The sequence below is a fragment of the Leucoraja erinacea genome, unplaced genomic scaffold, assembly GCF_028641065.1.
Source record: "Leucoraja erinacea ecotype New England unplaced genomic scaffold, Leri_hhj_1 Leri_133S, whole genome shotgun sequence".
NCBI classification, from domain to species: Eukaryota; Metazoa; Chordata; class Chondrichthyes; order Rajiformes; family Rajidae; genus Leucoraja; species Leucoraja erinaceus.
The window spans coordinates 83994-110703 of NW_026575605.1; the positions used below are offsets into that span (position 1 = coordinate 83994).

The 26710-nt window shown below is 46.6% G+C and overlaps 1 protein-coding gene across 1 annotated transcript in view; it reads left to right on the forward strand.

The window, feature by feature from the left end:
* Positions 1-26710, forward strand: part of LOC129715704 (dedicator of cytokinesis protein 2) — a gene marked incomplete at its 3' end in the record, with an annotated part of 264879 nt that overhangs the window by 67500 nt on the left and 170669 nt on the right. The window contains exons 2-4 of the mRNA XM_055665562.1: positions 44-127; positions 11897-11937; positions 23539-23594. Of these exons, the coding sequence (XP_055521537.1) occupies positions 44-127; positions 11897-11937; positions 23539-23594 (181 nt within the window). The remainder of the gene's footprint in view (positions 1-43; positions 128-11896; positions 11938-23538; positions 23595-26710) is intronic.

The following is a 26710-nucleotide window of genomic DNA, read 5'->3' on the forward strand; positions in this document are numbered from 1 at the left end:
TGCTTTTTTTGTGTAAGTAAAATTCTGCTATTTTTCCTTTCAGCGGTGTGGAATTTCCAGCCAACTCAGGAGTGCCATATTCCCCTGCAAATTGGAGACACAGTCCATATCCTCCAAGTGTTCGAAGGTGAGTACACACTGGCTGATGTTTGAGGCAGGTTAGAGTCATAGAGTGATTCAGCGTCGAAATAGGCCCTATGGCCCAACTTGCCCACAACGGCCAACATGTCCCATCTACACTAGTCCCACCTGCCTGCGTTTTGGCCCATATCCCTCCAAACCTGTCCTATCCATGTACCTGTCTAAATGCTTCTTAAACTGTTGGGATAGTCCCAGACTCAACTACCTCCTCTGGCAACTCATTCCATACATCCACCACCCTTTGTGTGAAAAAGTTACTCCTCAGATTCCTATTAAATATTTTCCCCTTCACCTTGAACCTATGTCCTCTGGTCCTCGATTCACCTACTCTGGGCAAGAGACTCTGTGCATCTATACGCTATTCCCCTCATGATTTTATACACATCTATAAGATCACCCTCTCATTCTCCGTCGCTCCAAGGAATAGAGTCCCAGACTAATGGTTGTTGCCCGTTGGTTCATAAGTATAGGAGTAGAATAGGCCATTTGGCCCATCAAGTCTACTCTGCCAGTCATTCACGGCCAATCTATCTCTCCCTCCTAACCCCATTCTCCTGCCTTCTCCCATCACCCCTGACATCCGTACTAATCAGGAATCTATCCATCTCTGCCGTAAAAATATCCACTGACTTGTCCTCCACAACGTTCTGTTGCAATGAGTTCCACAGATTCACCACCCTCTGACTGAAGAAATTCCTCCTCATCTCTTTCCTAAAGAACGTCCTTGCCATAGATTCACAGAGTTATCTAGCACGGAAACAGGCCATTAGATCCATCCCCTCAATACCAACTATGATTACTAGGATGTTATTGCAGATGCTGGTTTACACCAGCAAGAGAGTTCACAAAATGCTGGAGTAACTCAGCGGGTCAGGCAGCATCTCCGGAGAAAAAGGAATAGGTGACTTTTGGGTCTGAAGAAAGGTCTCGACATGAAACATCACTATCGATAGTGTTTTATTATTAATGTTTAATGTTTTATGTGCCATTCCTAACTGTCATTGTATTTCATGTTGTCACTTGCGGGCGGAGCACCAAGGTTAATTCCTTGTATGTGAATACTTGGCCAATAAACTTATTCCTTTTTTTCCGGAGAGGCTGCCTGACCTGCTGAGTTGCTCCAGCATTTTGTGTCGATCTACCAAGATTAGTTCAATTGAGATTATCGTTGTCACGTGTACTGAGTCACAGTAACATAGAAACATGGAAAACAGGTGCAGGAGGAGGCCATTCGGCCCTTCGAGCCAGCACCGCCATTCATTGTGATCGTGGCTGATCGTCCCCTATCAATAACCCGTGCCTGCCTTCTCCCCATATCCCTTGACTTCACTAGCCCCTAGAGCTCTATCTAACTCTCTCTTAAATCCATCCAGTGACTTGGCCTCCACTGCCCTCTGTGGCAGGAAATTCCACAAATTCACAACTCTCTGGGTGAAAAGTTTTTCTTACCTCAGTCTTAAATGACCTCCCCTTTATTCTTAGACTGTGGCCCCTGGTTCTGGACTCGCCCCAACATTGGGAACATTTTTCCTGCATCTAGCTTGTCCAGTCCTTTTATAATTTTATATGTTTCTATAAGATTCCCCCTCATCCATCTAAACTCATGTGAATACAAGCCTAGTCTTTTCAATCTTTTCTCATATGACAGTCCCGCCATCCCAGGGATCAATCTCAGTAAAATGCTTTTGGTCATATGTGCTGTCATAGAGTGATACATTATAGAAACAGGCCCTTCAGCCCAACTTGCCAACACATGCCAACAATGTCCCAGCTACACTAGTCCCACCTGCCTGCGTTTGGTCCATATCCCTCCAAACCTGTCATATCCATGTACAGTGACCTCCATAATGTTTGAGACAAAGACTCATCATTTATATATTTGCCTCTGTAGTCTACAATTTGAGATTTGTGATAGATAAATTAACACCTGGTTAAAGGCAAACAAATAAATGATGAGGTCTTTGTCCCAAACATGATGGAGGGCACTGTACCTGTCTAATTGTTTCTTAAATGTCGGGGTGATCCCTGCCTCAACTACCTCCTGTGGCATCAACTTGTTCCTCTGGCAGCAATCCAGTCAGAGAAAGGACTGTACATGATTACAATCAAGCTGTACAGTGTACAGATCCAGAATAAGCATAAAGAGCATATCCTCGGAATAAAAGGACTTACCTTTAGAACGGAGATGAGGAGGGATTTCCGTAGTCAGAGGGTGGTGAATCTGTGGAAGTCATTGCCACAGATGCTGTGGAGGCCAAGTCAAGGGGTATTTTTAAAGCAGAGATCAGTTTAGTTTATAGTTACATATACCGAGGTACAGTGAAAAGCTTTTGTTTCGTGCTAGCCAGTTAACGGAAAGACAACACGTGATTACAATCGAGTAGATTGTAAGGATTTTGACCGTTAAGGCTGTCAAAGGATATGGGAAGAAGGCAGGAGTATTCTCTGCCTCAGAGGGCGGTGGAGACCAGTTGTCTGGATACTTTCAAGAGAGAGCTAGATAGAGCTCTTAAAGGCAGCGGAGTCAGGGGATATGGGGAGAAGGCAGGAACGGGGTACTGATTGGGGATGATCAGCCATGATCACATTGAATGGCGGTGCTGGCTCGAAGGGCCGAATGGCCTACTCCTGCACCTATTGTCTATTGTCTATTGAGATTGGAGCTGAGATTGAAAGATAGATCAGCCATAATCGAATGGTGGAGCAGACTCGATGGGCTAAATGGCCTCATTATACTCCTATGTCTCATGGTGACCGAGCTGTGGAGTCTCTGCTACAAAACAAGCCTTATATTCTCACTGATCGCCCACTGAGTAGCTCACTGCACTCATGCTAATGGTGTCAAGGTTAATTAAGGAAAGCACCCCTAACCTAGTAGATACAGAGCCTCGTAATAAAAGCTGTTACAGGCAATTTAACTGTGCAATTACACAGTGGATTCAAATTGAATTGAGTGGAGAGCTTTGCCAATTGTGGTCAAAATTAAGTCACAATTTCACAAGTTATAGGAGTAGAATTAGGCCATTCGGCCCATCGAGTCCACTCCGCCATTCAATCACGGCTGATCTCTGCCTCCTAATCCCATTATCCTGCCTTCTCCCCAAACCCTTGACACCCGTTCTAATCAAGAACTTGTCTATCTCTGCCTTAAAAATATCCACTGACTTGACCTCCACAGCCCTCTGTGGCAATGAGTTCCACAGATTAACTACCTTCTGTCTAAAGAAGTCTGTCCTCCTTTCTAAATGAGTGTCCTTTTATTCTGAGGCTACGACCTCTAGTCCTAGACTCTCCCACCAGTGGAAACATCCTCTCCGCATCCACATTTATCCAAGCCTTTCATTATTCTTTAAGTTTCAATGAGATTACCCCCTCATCCTTCTAAACTTCAGCGAGTACAGGCCCAGTGCTGTCAAATGCTCATCATATGCTAACCCGCTGAATCCTGGGATCATTCTTGTAAACCTCCTCTGGACTCTCTTCAGATCCAGCACATCCTTCCTCAGATATGGGGCCCGAACCTGCTCACAATACTCCAAATGCGGCCTGACCAGCACCTTGTAGAATTAGAAGAAATTGAGGAATGCATCATGGAAACAGGCCTTTCAGCCCAACTTGCCCATGCCTACCAAGATGCCTCATCTACATAAGTCTTACCTACCTGCATTAGACTCATCCCACTAAACCTTTTGTCAAAGACCAAATTTCAATAAGAATCGATTCTTGCAAATGCTGGCTCGAAGGGTCGAATGGACTACTCCTGTACCTATTGTCTATTGCAGAGAAAGGAACTGCAGATGCTGGTTTACACCGAAGATAAGACACAAAATGCTGGAGTATCTCAGCGGGACAGGCAGCATCTCTGGAGAGAAGGAATGGGTGACGTTTCAGGTCGAGATCCTTCTTCAGACTGAGAGTCAGGGGAGGGGGGAGACTAGAGATATGGAAGGATAAGGTGTGAAAGCAGATCAAAGTAGATGGTGCTCAAGGGTAATGTAGAATGGTTCATTGTTAGCTGAGAGGAAGGTGACAATGAGGCATACAATCAGTCAAATATCAGTAAAAATAATTGGGAGGACAGTTAAATGAGAGAGTGGCCAGGGTGGTGTGGGTCTCTGATAATGCTGGCTGCCTTTCCTGAGGCAGCGACTCCAGTAGATCCCTTCGATGGTGGAGAGATTCCTGCATGAATTGCTCTCAACAAAATTCACTGCCCCTTGTTCACATCCTGAATCATGTATCTGTACACTGTGGACCGCTCGATTGTAATCATGTATAGTCTTTCCGCTGACTGGTTAGCACGCAACAATGGACAATAGACAATAGGTGCAGGAGTAGGAGCCAGCACCGCCATTCAATGTGATCATGGCTGATCATCCACAATCAGTACCCCGTTCCTGCCTTCTCCCCATATCCCTTGACTCCGCTATCTTTAAGAGCCCCATCTAACTCTCTCTTGAAAGTATCCAGAGAACCAGCCTCCACCGTCCTCTGAGGCAGAGAATTCCACAAACTAACCACTCTCTGTGAGAAAAAATGTTTCCACATCTCTGATCTATCTCTCCCTCCTAATCCCATTCTCCTGCCTTCTCCCCATAACCTCTGACACCTATAATACTCAAGAATTTATCTATCTCTGCCTTAAAAATATCCACTGACTTGGCCTCCTCCGCCTTCTGAAGCAAAGAATTCCACAGATTCACCACCCTCTGAATAAAGAAATTTCTCCTCATCTCCTTTCTAAAAGAAAGTTCTTTAATTCTGAAGCTATGATCTCTCGTCCTAGACTCTCCCACTAGTGGAAACATTGTCTCCACATCCACGCTTTCACTATTCATAGAAACATAGAAAATAGGTGCAGGAGTAGCCCATTCGGCCCTTCGAGCCTGCACTGCCATTCAATAAGATCATGGCTGATCATCCAACTCAGTATCCTGTACCTGCCTTCTCTCCATATCCCTGATCCCTTTAGCCACAAGGGCCACGTCTAACTCCCTCTTAATTATAGCCAACGAACTGGCCTCAACTACCTTCTGTGGCAGAGAATTCCAGAGATTCACCACTCTCTGTGTGAAAAATGTTTTCCTCATCTCGGTCCTAAAAGATTTCCCCCTTATCCTTAAACTGTGACCTCTTGTTCTGGAATTCCCCAACATCGGAAAAAATCATCCTGCATCTGGCCTGTCCAACCCCTTAAGAATTTTGTAAGTTTCTATAAGATTCAGTACGTTTCAATGAGGTCCCCCCCCTCATTCTTCTAAAATCCAGCGAGTACAGGCCCAGTGCTGTCAAAGGATGTTCTAAGCATCATGGTTATATTGTCCCACCACGGGACAACTAAAGATGCTAAAACTGGGCTAGTATCCATTGAGACGAAAGAAAGAAGGGTCCGCACTCAAGATGTCATCATTTGGTTTAGTTTAGTTTGGAGATACAGCGTGGAAACAGGCCCTTCAGCCCACCATGTCCACGCCAACGCTAGTACTATCCCACACACACACTATGGACAATTTACAATTATACCAAGCCAAATAACCTACAAACCCGTAGTCTTTGGAGTGCTAGGAAACCAGAATAAACCCATACAGGTCACGGGGAGAACTTGCAAACTCCGTACAGGCAGCACCTGTAGTCAGGATGGAACGTCGGCCCCTGGCGCTGTGAGGCAGTAACTGTACGGCCACGCCACCATGCCACACAATTCCCTGTGCATTCTGCCATTCCCTCCACAGATGCTGCTTGACCCACTGTGTCTTCCTCCTGTTTTTCTGGTATCTGTAGCTCGGCAGTGAGCAGCTTAAGAATGCCAAAGTGTGCTCTGTTTTTTCATTGACTCCATTCCACTACTCGACAGCTGATGTCTAGTGCTTCACCAGGGAGGAGACTCAAGCTGGGCCAGATGGCAATGGCAAGAAAAGCCAAAGTTGATGACCAATTTGGAAGGGTTTGAAAGATAAATGAGTTCATAAATAGACGCAGTGCAAACATGCATCAGGGTAAACTTGTCACCATTTTGCCATTCGTTGGGAACGTTGAGGGCTTGTTGCATTTACGTTACAGATTGAGTAATGCAGTCATGATCCAGAGACACATTCAACTCCCGTCACGGGGACTGGCAAAGTGTTCAGTTAATTAAATGAATATGGAACATAATCAGTAATAGTGTTTATGAATCTATTAGGCTGTTAGTGCTTCTTAGTTCAGCCTAAAGTCGTAAGTCAACTTGTTCTATTTGAATCAGTCTGAAGAAGGGTTTAGGCCCAAAACGTTGCCTATATCCTTTGCTCCATAGATGCTGCCGCACCCGCTGAGTTGCCTACCTTGTTCTATTTGATCTTGTTTGGACACGTCAGGTTGATTGCATCAATCGAAACAAGGTGGACCACGTAAAGGTTGCAATCTCCCACCCCGCTGTTAGTACTGATCTGATTAGATACACAGAGTCTCTTGGCCAGAGTAGGAGAGTCGAGGACCAGAGGACATAGGTTTAATGTGCAGGGGATAAGATTTAATTGGAACCTGAGGAGTAACCTTTTCACACAAAGGGTGGTGGGTGTACGGAATGAGCTGCCGGAGGAGGTAGTTGAGGCTGGGACTATCCCAACTTTTAACAAGCAGTTAGACAGGTCAAGGATAGGACAAGTTTGTAGGGATATGGACCAAGTACAAGATAGAAACAAAAAGCTGGAGAAACTGAGCGGGGCAGAAGATGGAGCTGAGTTTGAGAGAAGATGCTGCCTGTCCCGCTGAGTTATTCCAGCTTTTTTGTGTCTATCTTCGGTTTAGACCAGCATCTGCAGCTCCTTCCTACACATGGACCAAACGCATGCAGGTGGGACTGGTGCAGCTGGGACATGTTGGTCGGTGTGGGCAAAGTGGGCTGAAGGGCCTGTTTCCATGCTATATCACTATGATTCTAGGTTTCGCTGCCTAGGTGAACGAGAGTCTGGGTGAATCTTGATTGTCCAATGAGCTGATGTACCGAGTCCCGCTAAATGATCGTTTAGTTTTGTTTTAGTTTAGTTTAGTATATTGTCAAGTGTACCGAGGTACATTGAAAAGCTTTTGTTGCGTGCTAACCAGTCAGTGAAAAGATAATACATCATTACAATCGAACCATCCATAGCGTACAGATACATGATAGAGGATATTTGGTAAATAACGTAAGGCCTGTAAAGTCTGATTAAGGATAGTCCGAGGGTCACATGAGGTAGATAGTAGTTCAGGGCCGCTCTGTAGTTGGTTCAGTTCCCTGATAACAGCTGCCCCGGAATCTGGAGGTGTGCGTTTTCACACTTCTATACACTTTGCCCAACGGGAGAGGGGGGAAGAGGGAGTGGCCAGAGTGAGACTCATAGAAGCATAGAAAATAGGTGCAGGAGGAGGCCATTTGGCCCTTCGAGCCTTAATTGGTCCTTGATTTTTCAGTTGGCCTTGCCGAGGCAACATGAAGTGTAGATGGAGTCAATAGAAGGGAGGTTGGTTTGTGTGATGGTCTGGGCTGCGTCCACAATTCTCTGCAATTTCTTGCGGTCCTGGATGGAGCTGTTCGCAAACCGAGCTGTGATGCATCCCGATAAAATGCTGTCCTTGGCGCATCTGTAGAAGTTGGTGAGAGTTGTTGGGGACAAGCCGAACTTCCTAAGCCTCTTAAGGAAGCAGAGGCTTTGGTGTGCCTACCACGTTTGGTATATGACCTATCGACCTTCACCCCCAGACCGGGCTGTCAACGCCAGCCCTGGACCACACGGCCTCCCCGACCACTTCCAGAAAGGATCTATCTGCTACATGTCCCAAACATACTGCTTGAGGTTATATTTAAGGAAAAAAAAACTACACATGCTAGTTTACAAAAAAAGGACACATCATGCTGGAGTAACTCAATGGGGCAGGCATCATCTTCGTTTACATAGAAACATAGAAATTAGGTGCAGGAGTAGGCCATTCGGCCCTTCGAGCCTGCACCGCCATTCAATATGATCATGGCTGATCATCCAACTCAGTATCCCGTACCTGCCTTCTCTCCATACCCCTGATCCCCTTAGCCACAAGGGCCACATCTAACTCCCTCTTAAATATAGCCAATGAACTGGCCTCAACTACCCTCTGTGGCAGAGAGTTCCAGAGATTCACCACTCTCTGTGTGAAAAAAGTTCTTCTCATCTCGGTTTTAAAGGATTTCCCCCTTATCCTTAAGCTGTGACCCCTTGTCCTGGACTTCCCTAACATCGGGAACAATCTTCCTGCATCTAGCCAGTCCAACCCCTTAAGAATTTTGTAAGTTTCTATAAGATCCTCTCTCAATCTCCTAAATTCTAGAGAGTATAAACCAAGTCTATCCAGTCTTTCTTCATCAGACAGTTTAGATTCATTTCGAAACAGCATGGAAACAGGCCCTTCGACCCACTGAGTCAGCGCTGACCACCGATCCACGCACGTTAACAATATGCTACACACAATGGAAATGTTTTACCAAAGCCAATTAACCTACAAACCTGAGCAGGAAAGAACTGCAGGCGCTGGTTTAAATCGAAGGTAGACACAAAATGCTGGAGTAACTCAGCGGGACAGGCAGCATCTCGGGAACCTACAAACCCGTTCATCTTTGGAGCGTGGGAGGTAACCGGAGCCCCCGGAGAAAACCCCCGCGGGTCACAGGGAGAAGGTACAAACGGCGAACACAAAAGCACCCGTAGTCGGGATCGAACCCGGCTCTCTCGTACTGTAAGGCAGCAACTCTAGCAAGCAACAAAAGCTTTTCACTGTACCTCAGTACATGTGATAATAATCTAACCTCTACCACTGCACCGCCGTGCTGTCTCAGGAGAATATGGACAGGTGACGTTTTGGGTCGGGAATATTGTGTGCAGTTTTGGTCACTTAATTTGAGGAAGGACATTCTTGCTATTGAGGGAGTGCAGCGTAGGTTTACAAGGTTAATTCCTGGGATGGCAGGACTGTCATATGCTGAGAGAATGGAGCGGCTGGGCTTGTACACTCTGGAGTTTAGGAGGATGAGAGGGAATCTTACTGAAACATATAAGATTGTTAAGGGTTTGCACACGCTAGAGGCAGGAAATATGTTCCCGATGTTGGGAGAGTCCAGAACGGGGGGCCACAGTTTAAGAATAAGGGGTAAGCCATTTAGAACGGAGACGAGGAAACACTTTTTCTCACAGAGAGTTGTGAGTCTGGAATTCTCTGCCTCAGAGGGCGATGGAGGCCGGTTCTCTGGATGCTTTCAAGAGAGAGCTGGATAGGGCTCTTAAAGATAGCGGAGTCAGGGGATATGAGGAGAAAGCAGGAATGGGGTACTGATTGGGGATGATCAGCCATGATCACATTGCTGGCTCGAAGGGCTGAATGGCCTACTCCTGCACCTATTGTCTATTATCTGTTAACTATTGTCTAGTGGGATTGTGGCACTGGATGTGTCGAGGTGTTCTAATCAAGTTATATTGTGTTTGACATCAGCTGTGCACTTCTGTACGCTGCCTTGATAACTAAACCGTCCCCTGTTAGTGCACCCATCTGGCTCAAGAGCGCTTGCTCTGAAAAACAAACATGTACTTTACATGCAGATGGGCACGACTACAACTGGTCGAACTTGGAGCTAAGAGCGAGCTTCCCCCTGGTAAACAGGCAGCCGCCAGCAATGGCACCACATGATACACGGTCTGCTGTTGTACAGGAATGAAGGGCTCACTGGAGACCACCCTCTCCACCTGTCATCCGGCAACAAGATGCTCACAGGCAGTGGCTACCACCACCTGAAACCCCCCCAGGAGCCTCCGCAAACAGATTAGAATTAGAATTAGAAGCAGGAGAATGCTGTTCAACCTCTTGTGCGTGCTATAGACAATAGATAATAATAATAATAATCATAATAATAATAATAATAATAATAATAATAATAATAATGTTTATTTATATAGCACTTTTCAACAAAACCAATATTTGAACCAAAGTGCTTTACAGAGATTGATTAAATTAATTGAACAGATCAAATGTCAATAAATCCATACAAAACAAAAAAGAGAAAAAAAAATAGACACTAGACAATAGACAATAGACAATAGACACTAGACACTAGACAATAGGTGCAGGAGGAGGCCATTCGACCCTTCGAGCCAGCACCGCCATTCAATGTGATCATGGCTGATCATCCACAATCAGTACCCCTGCTCTGTCATTCCGTGAGACCAGATGGAGTTTACAAGAACTGCGAGCAATTTTGGGCCCCGTATCTGAGGAAGGATGTGCTGGCTGGCGCTGGAGAGAGTCCAGAGGAGGTTTACGAGAATGATCCCAAGAATGGGTTGGTTAACATAGGATGAGCGTTTGACAGCACTGGGCTTGTACTCGCTGGAGTTTTGAAGGATGAGGGGGGGGGAACCTAATTGAAACGTACTGAATAGTGAGAGACCTGGATAGAGTGGATGTGGAGAGGATGTTTCTACAAGTGGGAGAGTCTCGGACCAGAGGCCATAGACTCAGAATTAAAGGATGTACCTTTAGAATGGAAATGAGGAGAAATGTCTTTAGTCAGAGGGTGGTCATAAGGTCACAAGAAATAGATTCAATGAGGTCGCCACTCAGCATGTAGGGTTGTACCCCCAGTGAGGATGTTGTCAGGACTAGAGGATGCAATTTCTGGCGATTCTGGGCAGAGACGATCATAAGATCACGCGATCGGAACAGAATTAGTCCATTCGGCCCATCATCTACTCCGCCATTCTATCATGGCTGATCTATCTCTCCTAACCCCATTCTCCTGCCTTCTCCCCATAACCCCCGACACCTGCACTAATCAAGAATCTATCCATCTCTGCCTTAAATCTGTGGAATTCATTGCTACAGACGTCTGCGGAGGCCAAGTGAATGGACAATGTTAAGGTGGAGATTGACAGATTCTTGATTAGTACGGGTGTCAGGGGTTATGGGGAGAGGGCAGGAGAATGGGGTTGTGAGGGAGAGATAGATCAGCCATGATTGAATGGTGGAGTAGACTTGATTGGCCGAATGGCCTAATTTTGCTCGTATAACATGAACTGATGAATTGATGCGATTGATCATAGAACCTTGAACAGTGGCCCTTTGGCCAACAATGTCCGTGCTGGACACAAGGGCAGAACCAACTCCTATCAGCCTGCAAATAAATCCATACCCCTCCTTTCCCTGCAAGTCCATGTGCCCATCCAAAAGACTCTTATATGCCGCTGGTTTAGTTTAGTTTATTACCGTCACTTGTAATGAGGTGCAGTGAAAAGCTTTTTTGTTGCGTGCTATCCAGTCGGCGGAAAGACTATACATGATGGGGATCTAACAGAGGTGTACAAAGTCATGAGAGGAATAGATCGGGTAGATGCACAGAGTCTCTTGTCCAGAGTAGGGGAATTGAGAACTGGAGGACAGGTTTAAGGTGAGTGGTAACATTTTTGCGCAAAGGGTGGTGGTGTGTATGGAAGAAGCTGCTGGAGGACGTAGTTGAGGCAGGGACTGCCACAATGTTTAAGAAACATTTAGACAGCTATGTGGACAGGATAGGGTTGGAGGGATATGGGCCAAACGCAGGCGTGTGGGACTAGTGTAGATGGGGCATGTTGGTCGATGTGGGCAAGTTGGGCCGAAGGGCCTGTTTCCACGCTGTATTACTGTGACTCTAAGACTGTGACCTAATGTTTGTGAATTTACTGTTGAGCCCGGATTCTTTGATCTTCTTGGCAGTGATGCTCCTTGTCTTTCTATTTCATAGGTTGGTACAAAGGATATTCCTTGAAAAACCGATGTGTAAAGGTAGGTCTTGATAACTGCTCAACGTAGATGATGTTTCCCTTGACCAATTTGAATTTGTCATCAGCAGAGGGTCATTCATGTAGTACAGGAAACAGGCCCTTCAGCCCACCAATCCTGTGCTGCCCAAAGAGATCTGTTCGAGGTGCTGCCAATGAAGGCAGCCAATATCATCGGGCAGGAGCCTGAAATCCACGACCAGCAAGTTGAGGAACAGCTTCTTCCCAACAACCATCAGACAATAGATAATAATAATAATAATAATAATATTATTTATAGAGCACTTTAAAAACAAACATAGCTGCAACAAAGTGCTGTACATCACTAATCATTGTCAAAAAAGTTAATACACACCAATAATAACAATCAAAAGAAATAGTAGGAAAAGATATGTAAAATAAAGAAACATTAAAAACACCAAAAACAGAAGCAAAGTCTCAGGCATGGTCAAAAGCCAGGGAGTACAAATGTGTTTTAACACTGGATTTGAAGATGGACAGTGAGGGGGCCTGTCTGATGTGCAACGGCAGGGTGTTCCAGAGTGCCGGAGCAGCAACAGAGAAGGCTCTATCCCCTCTGAGCCTCCGACTAGACCTCGGTACCTCCAGGAGCAGCTGACCAGCTGACCTGAGGGACCGGGCAGGAGCGTATGGGTGGAGCAGCTCAGAGAGGTAAGGCGGGGCGGGCGAGCCCATTCAGAGATTTAAAAACAAATAACAGTATCTTAAAATGAACTCGAAAGTGCACCGGGAGCCAGTGGAGGGAGGCCAGAATTGGCGATATGTGCTCCCTCTTTCGAGTCCCAGTTAAAAGGCGAGCAGCAGCATTCTGAACCAACTGGAGACGAGCCAGTGAAGAACGAGCAACACCAAAATAGAGCGCGTTACAGTAATCCAGCCTAGATGTAATAAAGGCATGGATTACTGTCTCAAAATGCTGCCGCTCGAGAATGGGCTTCACCTTCGCCAGCTTCCTTAGATGAAAGAATAGGTGCAGGAGTAGGCCATTCGGCCCTTTGAGCCAGCACCACCATTCAATGTGATCATGGCTGATCGTCCCCAATCAGTGCCCCATTCCTGCCTTCTCCCCATATCTCCTGACTCCGCTAATTTTAAGAGCCATATCTAGCTCTCTCTTGAAAGCATCCAGAGAACCGGCCTCCACCGCCCTCTGAGGCAGAGAAGTCCCCACACTCACCACTCTCTGTGAGAAAAAGTGTTTCCACGTCTCCGTTCTAAATGGCTTACTCTTTATTCATAAACTGTGGCCCCTGGTTCTGGACTAACCCCATTATCGGGAACATGTTTCCTACCTCCTAGTGTGTCCAAACGCTTAACAATCTTATATGTTTCAATAAGTAACGTCTCATCCTTCTAAACTCCAGAGTGTACAAAGCTGCTCTTTGCTGTATTTCTGTTCTGCACATGGGTGCTTGATGGGTGACATGGACAGGGTGGGCCGAAGGGCCTGTTTATGTGCTGTACAGTTTATAGATACAGTGCAGAAATTAACCCTTCGGCCCACCGAGTAGACGCCAACCAGCGATCCCCACCCATTAACATTAGCCTGCACACACTAGGGAAAATGTTACATTTTATACCAAGCCAATTAACGGACAAACCTGTACCTCTTTGGAGTGTGGGAGGAAACCGAAGATCTCGGTGAAAACCCACGCAGGTCACAGGGAGAACGTACAAGCTCCGTACAGACGGCACCCGTAGTCAGGGTCTCTGCCGCTGTAAAGCAGCAACTCTACCGCTGTGCCACCGTGAATTCTCTGAAAGTCTCCTTCCACCTTTTGCCACCCAAAGAGTCATAGAGTGATATAGTGTGTAAATAGGCCCATCGACCCAACTTGCCCACACCGATCTTGCCCACTTCCCCATCTACACCAGTTCCACTTGACTGCGTTTGGCCCATATCCCTCTAAACCCTGTCCCATCCATATACCCCTCTAATAGCTTCTCAAACACTGCCTCAACCACCTCCTCCAGCAGTTCGTTCCATACACTTACCACCCTTTATACGAAAACGTTTGGGTTGCTATATAATCTTTTCCCCTTCAACTTAAACCTATGTCCTCTGGTTATCCATTCTCCTAAACTGTGCAAGAGACTGTGCGTTTACCTGATCTATTCCTCTCATGATTTCGTACACACCATAAGATCACCCCTCATCTGCCTTCCAAGGAATAAAGTGCCAGCCTTGTTTTTGCCGCCAAAGTGGATAACCTCACATTTATCAACCTCTCCCTTGAGTCCTTGTGTCGTCGAGTCCTGGCAACATCCTCGTAACATCTTCTCTGCACCTTTTGTAGCTTGAAAAATATATGTTGACTATTTCCTCCTGCACTTAACTCACTTCCCCTTGAACCCTTCTCAGAGCAGCAGAGATGACGAACAGTTCAAAGTTGCTGGGAAGAGCTGTTTAGTTTACGGTAAATGTTGATCTAAAAATAGATCAAATTAGATTAGATTAGATTAGATTAATTAGATTAGATTCAACTTTATTGTCATTGCACAAATACAAGTACAGGTACAACAAAATGCAGTTTATGCTCTTTTTTTTCACACAGAGAGTGGTGAATCTCTGGAACTCTCTGCCACAGAGGGTAGTCGAGGCCAGTTCATTGGCTATATTTAAGAGGGAGTTAGATGTGGCCGTTGTGGCTAAGGGGATCAGGGGGTATGGAGAGAAGGCAGGTACGGGATACTGAGTTGGATGATCAGCCATGATCATATTGAATGGCGGTGCAGGCTCGAAGGGCCGAATGGCCTACTCCTGCACCTAATTTCTATGTTTCTATGTAGCATCTAATCAGAGTGCAAAGTAGTAAAAATACTGGTTAATACAATATGTACAAATGAGGATATATTGATCTAGTACATAGGCAAAAAAATATATACAGATAAAAGATAGCTAGCATCGGGCCTGTGAGTTCAGCAGGGTAATGGTGTTTTGGAAGAAGCTGGTCCTTAGCCTGCTGGTGCAAGACCTGAGGCTCCTGTACTAGCCTCCCTGATGGGAGGAGGGCAAATAGTCCATGGTTGGGGTGTGAGGGGTCCTTAATCATTTTGCCAGCCCGTCTCAGAAATGGCCTTTCAATGTCACTTGATGATCGATTCCTGCTTGCGATGCCTCCACAGTTGATCAGATATCCATCGCAGCCCCTTCATCAGTTCATAACTTGTGGGAGCAGAATTAGGCCATTCGGCCCATAAAGTCTACTGTGCCATTCAATCATGGCTGATCTGTCTCTCCCTCCTAGCCCCATAACTCCTGACATCCATATTAATCAAGAATCTATCAATCTCCACCTGAAAAATATCCACTGACTTGGCCTTGATTAACCACCCTCTGGCGAAGGAATTTCCTCTTCATCTCCTTCCTAATGGATCGTTCTTTAATTCAGAGGCTGTGACCTCTATTCCTAGACTCCCCTACTAGTGGAAATATTCTCTCCACACCCACACTATCCAGGTCTTAGCTTCACCCACGTGGACAAATATGTTCCTGCTTTCAATTAGAGAGGAGATGCACCTTGTTATAGGCGAGATGTTATTTTATAGGAAATATGTTGTGTAGCTGGAAAGTGTACAGAGAAGATTTATGAAGGTGTTGCCAGGACCAGAGGGTGTGGGCTGGAGGCAGAGGTTGCCTAGGCTGGGACTCTATTCCTTGGAACGCAGGAGGATGAGGGGTGATCTTATAGATGTGTCTAAGATCATGAGAGGGATAGATTGGGTAGTCTCTTGCCCAGAAGCTCTTGTCCAGAGTAGGTGAATCGAGGACCAGAGGACATAAGTTGGTGAAAGGGAAAAGATTTAACAGGAATCTGAGGGGTAACCTTTTCGTACAAAGGGTGGTGGGTGTATGGAATGTACTTGAGGCTGGGACTATCGCATCATTTAAGAAACAGTTAGACAGGTACATGGATAGGACAGGTTTGGAAAGATATGGACCAAGCACAGGCAAGTGGGACTAGTGTAGCTGGGACACGTTTGGCGGTGTGGGCAAGTTGGACCGCAGGGCCTGTTTCCGCACTGTATCACTCTATGACGCTCTATAAAAGGCCTGTCCGACCAACATGCAACTGCATGCAGCAAGCGTGACCTAATGTGGTCACTTGAGCTGTACGGCCTCGCGGGGCCGGTCCCACTTCGATCGCCGGAGCCGTATGGAGTTGTGCGGAGCTGGTCCCGACATCGTGCGGGGCTCTGGAAAACTGACACTGTCCAAATATTCTGCGGGGCAACGGCCTACCGGCCCGCAGCCGCATTGAGGCTCGACGGACGTGCGCAGCGTCTCGACGCCGTACGCAGCGCCTTGATGCCGTACGTCAAACGCGAACTTCCCGCGGACTTCACTTGAACTTCACGTCAACTCGTACGGGATCACTCGACCTCAGCGCGGCCCCCGCTTCCAGTTTGGTCACGCTTGCCGCATGCAGTCGCATGCTCGTGGGACAGGCCCTTAAGTGGAGGAGAGTGCTCTGTTTAAATCTCACTTGTTGCGGCAGCAATTAATGTTAGTAAGATTAAACGAGAACTTAACAGTTTGAAGTTTGATCGTTATTTTATGAGGAGTAACGTTGAGGGATTACGTGAAGAACCTCGCCAGGACGCATGCGTGTCATTCTTCAAAGCAGCGGTGTGAAATCACAGATAACTGTAATGACTAAACATAGTAAGATTAGAGAAGAGATACCAGTTGAGTATATGATCAAGGGTGGGAGCGGAGGGCACGTAATTCCTCAACGTTACTCCTCATAAAATAACGATCAAACTTCAAACTAGTAAGTTCTCGTTTAATCTTACTATTTTACTTCGGAGTCACGTGAGTGACTACGTGAAGATTTTAAAGCTCTGTGATTTCATGCCGTGGAAACGAGTCCATGCATCCCATCTGCCTTGATTATGGGGAGAATAGTGTTAACATCATTAGACATCAATACGATATTGAAAACCCAATGATAAATATATTAACACCAAATTATAGCCCCTATTTATGGGGTAAATTATATTACAGAACTTAAAATTGTTTCTGCAAATGTTCCAGGTTTAATGACTAGTTTGTTATAAAATCATTGGAAAGTTTTCTCCGTTGACCATCCTGCTGTCTTGAGGATTTGGTCCATAGGAACACCCAATTTCATAGCTGCCGATGTAGCGGCAGCCCTGGTGGAGTGAGATTTAAAATGCTAGTGTCTACTCCAGCCTTATTAGGACCTGTTTTAGCCATCGAGAGATGGTCTGGACTGTCACAGTGGCTGTTTGTAGCTGATTAAAAGTGACATTTCTTTCCCTCTGATGATCTTAGTATACTCCATATATAATAGTAAGTGTGTTACAATACAGAGACGATCATCTGTCGGGTATGCCCTGAATTCTGTTTTTAGGCCTGCTGACCCCTGTCGGTTCTGTTTGACTAATTCATTGATGTGAAAAGTTAAATTTCCAGATGAAATAGTCATGTTGTCCAGCCTTAGTTTCTGTAGCGACTGGACCCTTTGTGCCGTGACCAAGGCCATCAGCATGACTGTTTTCATAGTCAGTTTCTGTAGGGACAGAGCTGTAGCTGGAGACCAGTTTTTTAACATGGTCAGTACAATGCTCACATCCCATATTTGGGAGTACCTGGTTCTTGGGGGATTAACATTAAAATGCCCCTCATGAGTTTGGTTACCAGGGTGTGTCCCAACAGAATGCTGCTCTGTTCCTTGCCACAGGTATGTTGACAGAGCACTTCTGACGCAGTTGATGGCACCATGACTGAGCCTCTCATCGTAATGGAGGCTTGCCAGGAATTCCAGAACAGACGGGATGTTCATAGATCTGTGGGTGATCTTTCCTTTGTTACCGGATGGACCAGTAAATTAGGCCTATGATGGATGGTGATGCATGGTTCTAATGCATGATGCATGTCTAGTATCACCGTGAACCATGGTTGAGTAGGCCAATCGGATACTATCAAAATACCAGACGCAGAGTCTTGCTGTATTTTCCTTAATACCCAACTGATGAGGCAGAAAGGAGGGAATGCATAAATAAACAATTTCCCCCAATGCAGTGAAAATGCATCTGTTGCCGCTGCCCCAGGTGTGCTGTTTCTGGCCGAAGTAGTTTTTGGATGTTGCTTTTATGAGCCCCAGGGTTTTCGCCTCTTCGTCAAGTTCTTTGACTTGTTTTGATAAATCCCCTCCAAATAGTAGTATTGATGGTTTGGAGGTTCCAGGTTTGCAGAGGCCTGCAAATTTGTGGTCTAAAGCCGGTTGGATAGCACTTTCCCTAATATTGTTTAACTCGTATTGTGAGTTGCAGAGTAAAGCCAGTGCATCTTGGTGGTCTTGGGTCATGTTTTGCTCATTCAATGTGCGGGCAAAAGCCGTAATTCCTGCTGTTAGGACTGTTAAACCCCCTTTTCACAGGGCGACTTGACGCAAGAGGTAACCAGAGTTTAACATCGTGGGAACCTTGTGCGATAACAGTACAGCATTCGTGGACCACCGTGGTGCTAACGGCAGGTAATCGTGTAACTTGGGTACTCGGGAGAAAATTCAAACATGTTTGAATTTGTCCAAGAGTGACTTGTACACTTGTGGTTGAGCATTGCAACATTTTATGAACGTAGTGGCCAGTGCGATATCCGTAGTAACTCTTGCGGTCACCGTGGGAACTCCTGCGAACGGTGAACCCGGAAGTTGGATAGAGTGAATCCAGCCAGTTTGCTATTTACATACAAATCTAATAAAACTAGCTAACAAGCATTTCATTAATGTCAGTGTGTCTCTTTTTGTCTGAAAACAGTTTCTAACTGGAGGTACTCCGCGGGCCAGGCAGCATCTACGGAGGGAAATTGACAGGCGAGCCTTTCCTCAGGCTGCCTTATCTCTCTAACCCCCCCCAACTCCCACCCACCACACACAAAATGCTGGAGAAAAACTCAGCGGGTGCAGCAGCATCTATGGAACGAAGGAAATAGGCAACGTTTCGGCCCGAAAAGTTGCTTATTTCTTGTGTATGTGTCGGAAGGAACAGCAGATGCCGGTTTAAAGAGAATGAGTTCGACGGCAGGCAGCATCTTTGGGGAGAAGGAATGGGTGACATTTCGGGTCGAGACCCTTCTGATATGCTGCTTGTCCCGCTGAGCTACATGTTGTGTCTATCTTCGTTTTAATCCAGCATCTGCAGTTCCTTCCTGGCCGAACCCGATTGAAAGATGAGAGGCTGGGCGATAGAAATCATTAATTTAATTAAATAACTAGATACCTGTCTAATCATATCTACAGGATTGTACAGGCTAGATGGAGGAAGAATGTTCCCGATGTTGGGGGAGTCCGGAACCAGGGTCCCAGTTTTACAGTCTACCGTGGGAACTCTTTAATTACAGCGGGAAACCTTCAGTTTCCCAGGGGGTCGGGACGGGACTGGAGTTGGGAGGGAAAGGTGGGGGAGTCGAGGGAGAGGAGGGGGAGACAGATGGGGGTGTCTTCATTTACTGGCGGTGGGTGTCTGTCACTGAAACAGGCAGGTGAGATTTCGCATCCACCTTGTGTGTGCCTCTCTCTCTCTCTCTCTCTCTCTCTCTCTCTCTCTCCCTCCCTCACTCTCTCTCTCAGGCATGAATGGAGAGCGAGAGCATTTACGGAGGGAAATGGACAGGCGACCCATTCTTCAGGCTGCCTTATGTCTCTCCGCCCCCCCCCCCTCCCCCCAACTCCCACCCACACACACGAATGCTGGAGAAACTCAGCGGGTGCAGCGGGGCCGAAACGTTGTCTATTTCCTTCGTTCCATAGATGCTGCTGCTGCACCCGCTGAGTTTCTCCAGCATTCGCGGGTGGGGGGGGGGGTTGGGGGGGGGGGGGGAGAGACATAAGGCAGCCTGAAGAATGGGTCGCCTGTCCATTTCCCTCCGTAAATGCTGCCTGGCCCGCGGAGTTCCTCCATTCATGCCTGTGTGAGAGTGAGGGAGGGAGAGAGAGAGAGAGAGAGAGAGAGAGGTACACACACAAGGTGGATGTGAAATCTCACATGCCTGTTTCAGTGACCCTGTCTCTCTCCCCCCCGAACTCCCACCCACACACGCGAATGATGGAGAAACTCCGCGGGTGCAGCAGCATCTATGGAACGAAGGAAATAGACAACGTTTCTGCCCCGCTGCACCCACTGAGTTTCTCCAGCATTCGCGTGTGTGGGTGGGAGTTGGGGGGGGGGGGGGAGGGGGGGAGAGACATAAGGCAGCCTGAAGAATGGGTCGCCTGTCCATTTCCCTCCGTAAATGCTGCCTGGCCCGCGGAGTTCCTCCAGTCATGCCTGTGTGAGAGGGAGGGAGGGAGAGAGAGAGAGAGAGAGAGAGAGAGAGCGAGGCAGTCCTAGTCAGTCCTTTGAAGATAGACACCAGTTGCTTGGAGCAACTCAGCGGGACAGGCAGCATCTCTGGAGAGAAGGAACGGGTGGCGTTTCGGGTCGAGAGCCTTCGTCAGACTGAAAGTTTCACCTCTCAGTAGATCATAAAATAACACAATCATCACGGTCAATGTGAGACACAGTCTTTATTCATATTTGACAAAATAAAAAGACGACTTCTTGCACATATTGAGAGAAGGTGCATCACACCAAACAACATTTGTCTAAAAAAACACAGATTATTCTTCAGCTCATTAAAGAGCTCGGGTGAAAAAAACCAATATAGTGTCTGACAACAAAGTAACCATTTGTGCCACGTGATTAACTACACTACAGTCCACGATGTTCATTCACGATTAACGGGAAAGATCGGGAGACGGACAAGTCACTCGCAAAAATGACAGAATTGCCGAGTACCGTGGGAACTCTTTACTCTACCCCCGTTATATCGTGTGATACCGTGCTAGACCACGACCACTCCACTCTGGCTACATCTTGCGTCAAGTCGCCCCGTGAAAACTAGCCATTAGGACTTTCTGTATTTTTAAGTCCCTGGTTCTAATTGATGCCCCGACATGTTTCCAGATGCACTGGTTGACACTGGGAACATTTAACGACTTGGAGTTCCCTGGTGGTAAGTGTCGTGCCGTGGTGTCCGATAATGCCTGTCCCTGTAGTTGGTTAAAAGACATGTAGTCAATGCTTGCCGCTATTTTCGGCTCCAGGTTTAGGCCAGTTTGGTCGGGTTGGATAAACTGGGACACCATATCCAACATGTTTTCTTTCACCCCAGGCATACTAGGGGTATGTTGATCACTCCCCTCTTCAGGGTCAGCCCAGAATTGATCCTCCTTGCTCCCCTCCGATGAGGGAGAAACACTGTGCAGCCCCACAAGGGGTACTGCCCACTGTGGCTAGCCTCCATCTCCCGGAGCCTGCCACTTTGGAGTATTTCCTCCAGCAGCCGCTCCAACTGCTCTCTTATGCTCTCGGGCATAGGCCACTTGCGGCTGCTGCTGATCCTGCAGCCGCTCCAACCGGCCCCAATGCTCACGGGCACTGGCCGCTCACGGCTGCTCCTGTTCCCTCAACCGCTCCAACCGGCTCCAATGCTCGCGGGCACTGGCCTTCGTGGCTGCTTTTGTTCCCCGCTCCCAGCCGCTCCAACCGGCTCCAATGCGCACGGGCAATGGCCGCTCGCGGCTATTCATTTGGGCTCATCGGAGTCAACGACTCTGTTAGTTTTTTGCTTCGCTCTATCGCCCGGCCGTGGCCGGTGCTGGAGCGAAGTCGGGCACAGCTGTTCCCATTACGGGAGATTGGCGTGCCGTTGGCTGCTGCTGCCGGCTGCCCGCAACTCCGCGATTCTCTCCCCGCCAGCTCTCTCGCAGCCTTCGTGGATCTGGTCCATGTCTCCACCTGTAAGGTAAGTGGAAGGAATGCAGAGTCTCCTTACCTGCTATTCCCGGCTTTCAAATTCTGCCGCTAAGAGAACATCGTTCCCCCTGCTGTGACTCGTTGCAATGCGTGTAGCGATATGACACGCATGCATCCTGGCGGGGTACTTCACGTAGTCACTCACGTGACTCCGAAGTAAAATCATCCATTGGCTGTCTCTGAACAGGAAGCGCTTAGCAAAGTGCAACGGGAATAGTGTCCAACTGATCAAAATCTGGGCCGTGTTTCCCTGTGGCAACGAGTCAAATCAACTGGATTGTCAAGCATGCTGTGCAGAAAGATGTGGTTAACTCTGGCTTGACACGGTGTTCCATATTCACAGCAGCTTTGAGTTTGGGCTGGAGGGAACATAAAATACACGGAACACATAGAAACATAGAAAATAGGTGCTGGACGAGGCCATTCGGCCCTTCGAGCCAGCGCCGCCATTCATTGTGATCATGGCTGATCGTCCCCTATCAATAACCCGTGCCTGCCTTCTCCCCATATCCCTTGACTCCACCAGCCCCTAGAGCTCTATCTAACTCTCTCTTAAATCCATCCAGTGACTTGGCCTCCACTGCCCTCTGTGGCAGGGAGTTCCACAAATTCACAACTCTCTGGGTGAAAAAGTGTTTTCTCTGTCAGCATTAGTACCATCCACCCACGTTTCCCAGCTCCTCAAAACCCAAGTTGTCAGGTAGAGATTGTGAGGTGAGGTGAGGTGAGGTGAGGTGAGGTGAGGTTTTCACCGTTTTGGTTGCAGACTTGAACCAAACACCACTTTCCATCCCCCCCCCCCCCCCCCCCCCCCCGTCCACCCCCCCCCCCCAACACCACCGCCAAGTCAGTTACATCTCCGTGATAATTTTCATCACTGACATGAGTGCGCAGGCAAAGTAGGCGATCGCAAAGAGACGTGAGGAACTGCAGAAGCTGCTTTACCGCAAAAAAAAACACACATGCACGGATGCCTGGAGTAACTCAGTGGGCCAGGCAGCATCTTCGGAGAACATGGATAGGTGACTTTCACGCATTCACTTGATGTTTTCATGGAGGCCAATTCACTGAATGTTTTCAAGAGAGAGTTAGATTTAGCTCTTAGAGCTAAGGGAATCAAGGGATATGGGGGAAAAGCAGGAACGGGGTACTGTTTTTAGATGATCAGCCATGATCATAGAAACATAGAAAATAGGTGCAAGAGTAGGCCATTCGACCCTTCGAGCCTGCACCGCCATTCACCTCAAGGCCTCAACTACCTTCTGTGGCAGAGAATTCCACAGATTCACCACTCTCTGTGTGAAAAATGTTTTTCTCATCTCGATCCTAAAAGACTTCCCCCTTATCCTTAAACTGTGACCCCTTGTTCTCGACTTCCCCAACATCGGGAACAATCTTCCTGCATGTAGCCTGTCCAACTCCTTAAGAATTTTGTAAGTTTCTATAAGATCCCCCCTCAATCTTCTAAATTCTAACGAGTACAAGCCGAGCTTATCCAGTCTTTCTTCATATGAAAGTCCTGACATCATATTGAATAGTGATGCTGGCTCGAAGGGCCAAATGGCCTACTCCTGCTATTTTTCGATGATTCAATGTTTCTATGGTTCTACGCACTCAACCCTAAACTTTAGACCAGGTTGCCCGTCACTGCGTGAAATATTTAATTTGTTCATAAAAGGACAGCCTTTGAATGGCCTGTATCATTGCAGTCTGCAGTTGAATATTATGCCTGACTTCTGCCCTTGTGCTCTCTCCACAGGGAATTTTTCCTGCCTCTATCATTCACATCAAACATGCAACCGTTGAACTCAGAGGGTGAGTCTCTTTGCTTGGTCCAAGTCTGGTGAATGAACGATAAGTTGCTCCTGTGCTTCTGATTTTGACCCTGGGCCGTTTACAATGCTTGCTATGAGTTGACCTCACAGGAACTCATGGGTGGAACAGTACAAAATAGTGGTGGCTATCCCTTGAGGTCGAGGATGATAGTCCACGTTCTGTTGGTTTTATGGACTCTCAGGTGGATTATGCGTAGCTTTACGCTGCGAATGAAGACGCCTGTGCGTGTGTGTGTTTAATGTGTACTTGATGTTACACTCCAAGAAGCACACGGTCCTTCACAAATCATTCAACTAATTCCAATGGCAAGGGAACCAAGATGATTGGAGCTGATAGATCTGTTGCAGCCTTCACCCGCCTTCACAGCCGTTGAGTTCAAGATAATTTAATCTGCCTGGTCTGCAGTTGAGGCCTTGTAGGTTGGATCGTTCTTAGTCTGGACCCTCATCCTCAACCTTGGGTGGCCCTAGCAGTAGATCATGGAATAGTGGTGTATAGGGTTTGGAGTCTGAAGAATCTGAAGACATTGTGGGTTAAGGGCCTGTTCTTGTGTTATACTGTTCGATGTTCTATGTTCTTTTTTATGTTGCCCTCCAGTGCAAATTCAAAGCTCCTCTGAATGAGGCACTGTGTAGTAAGCAGCTGCAGATGCTGGTTTACACTGAAGATAGACTCAAAAAGCTGGAGTAACTCAGCGGGTCAGGCAGCATCTCTGGAGACAAGGAATAGGTGATGTTTCGCGTTGAGACCCTTATTCAGACTGAGAGTCATAGAAACATAGAAACATAGAAAATAGGTGCAGGAGTAGGCCATTCGGCCCTTCGAGCCTGCACCGCCATTCAATATGATCATGGCTGATCATCCAACTCAGTATCCTATACCTGCCTTCTCTCCATACCCCCTGATCCCTTTAGCCACAAGGGCCACATCTAACTCCCTCTTAAATATAGCCAATGAACTGGCCTCAACTACCTTCTGCGGCAGAGAATTCCACAGATTCACCACTCTCTGTGTGAAAAATGTTTTTCTCATCTCGGTCCTAAAAGACTTCCCCCTTATCCTTAAACTGTGACCCCTTGTTCTGGAGTCAGGCGAAAGGGAGATATAAACGGTGATCATAATAATCATAATCATACTGTATTACTGTGAGGAAGATGCTAGGAGTCTGCAAGGTGACTTGGATAGGCTGGGTGAGTGGGCAAATGCATGGCAGATGCAGTATAATGTGGATAAATGTGAGGTTATCCACTTTGGTGGCAAAAACAGGGAGTAGACTATTATCTGAATGGTGGCCGACTAGGAAAAGGGAAGATGCAACGAGACCTGGGTGTCATGGTACACCAGTCATTGAAAGTAGGCATGCAGGTGCAGCAGGCAGTGAAGAAGGCGAATGGTATGTTAGCATTCATAGCAAAAGGATTTGAGTATAGGAGCAGGGAGGTTCTACTGCAGTTGTACATGGCCTTGGAGAGACCACACCTGGAGCATTGTGTACAGTTTTGGTCTCCTAATCTGAGGAAAGACATTCTTGCCATAGAGGGAGTACAGAGAAGGTTCACCAGACTGATTCCTGGGATGGCAGGACTTTCATATGAAGAAAGACTGGATAGACTCGGCTTGTACTCGTTAGAATTTAGAAGATTGAGGGGGGATCTTATAGAAACTTACAAAATTCTTAAGGGGTTGTACAGGCTAGATGCAGGAAGATTGTTCCTGATGTTGGGGAAGTCCAGAACACGGGGTCACAGTTTAATGAAAAGGGGGAAATCTTTTAGGACCGAGATGAGAAAAACATTTTTCTGTGGAATTCTCTGCCACAGAATGTAGTTGAGGCCAGTTCATTGACTTTATTTAATAGGGTTAGATGTGGCCCTTGTGGCTAAAGGGATCAGGGGGTATGGAGAGAAGGCAGGTACGGGATACTGAGTTGGATGATCAGCCATAATCACAATGAATGGTGGTGCTGGCTCGAGGGGCTGAATGGCCTACTCCTGCACCTATTTTCTATGTTTCTATGTTTCTTTTTTTTTTTATTTTTTTTTTTATTTTTTTTTTTTTTAGAAGTACGGTAAATTACAATTCTACACAACACATATATCTTGATACATTTTTTATACCGCTTCATTTTTTTTTTTTTTTTAGAGCTTTAAGAAAAAAAGTAGAAGTTAGGAAAGTAAAGAAAGTGCAAGAGAATCGTGCAGTGCGAGAGTGTAAGGAAAAGAAAGCCCCTTAGGAAAGAAGTTAGAGAAGGAAGTAAAGTGAGAAAATAGACCCTAGAAAGAAAAGAAGGAGAAAGTAGAAACAATCGCTCTATTATAACATTAAACTCCGCAGAGAGGGGACTACCAACCAAGTCTGTTTTTGTTATTTTACCTCCCGTTACCAGGTCCTGATTCTGTTTCTATGTTTCTATGTTTCTATTAGCCAAGTATGTTTTGTAACATACGAGGAATTTGATTTGCCATACAGTTATATCAATAAAACGCAACAAAACAGACATAATACATCTTAACATGAACATCCACTGCAGTGACTCCTCCACATTCCTCACTGTGATGGAAGGCAAAAAAAAGTTCAATCTCTTCCCTTCTTTGTTCTCCAGAGAGATATAGAATAATGAATGAAAGATATGCAAACAAGTAACAATGATAAAGGAAACAGGCCATTGTTAGCTGTGGGCTGGGTGAAAACGGGTTACAAACAATGAGACTCCACAAGACGACTTTGAAGCTGGTATGATGATTGGGGGAGGGATGGAGGGAGAGGGAATGCAAGGGTTACTTGAAGTTACACTGGGTTGTAATCTCAAACACCTTTACCTATTTCATCACTTCTGGCTGTCTGGCTTCCACAGCCTCCAACCTTATAATTTCCCAGCCCGCACAGATCGTTTTTATCTTCTCCTCAAAATCCACAAACGCAACTGCCCTGGCAGACCCGTTGTTTTTGCCTGCTCCTGTGCCACGGAAATGATTTCCACGTACTTCGACTCCATCCTATCCCCACTGGTCCAGTCTCTCCCGGCCAATGTCCAAGACACCTCACAAGCCTCACTGCGGCTTAATTGGTTAAGTGGCAATAAATGCAAACGTGAA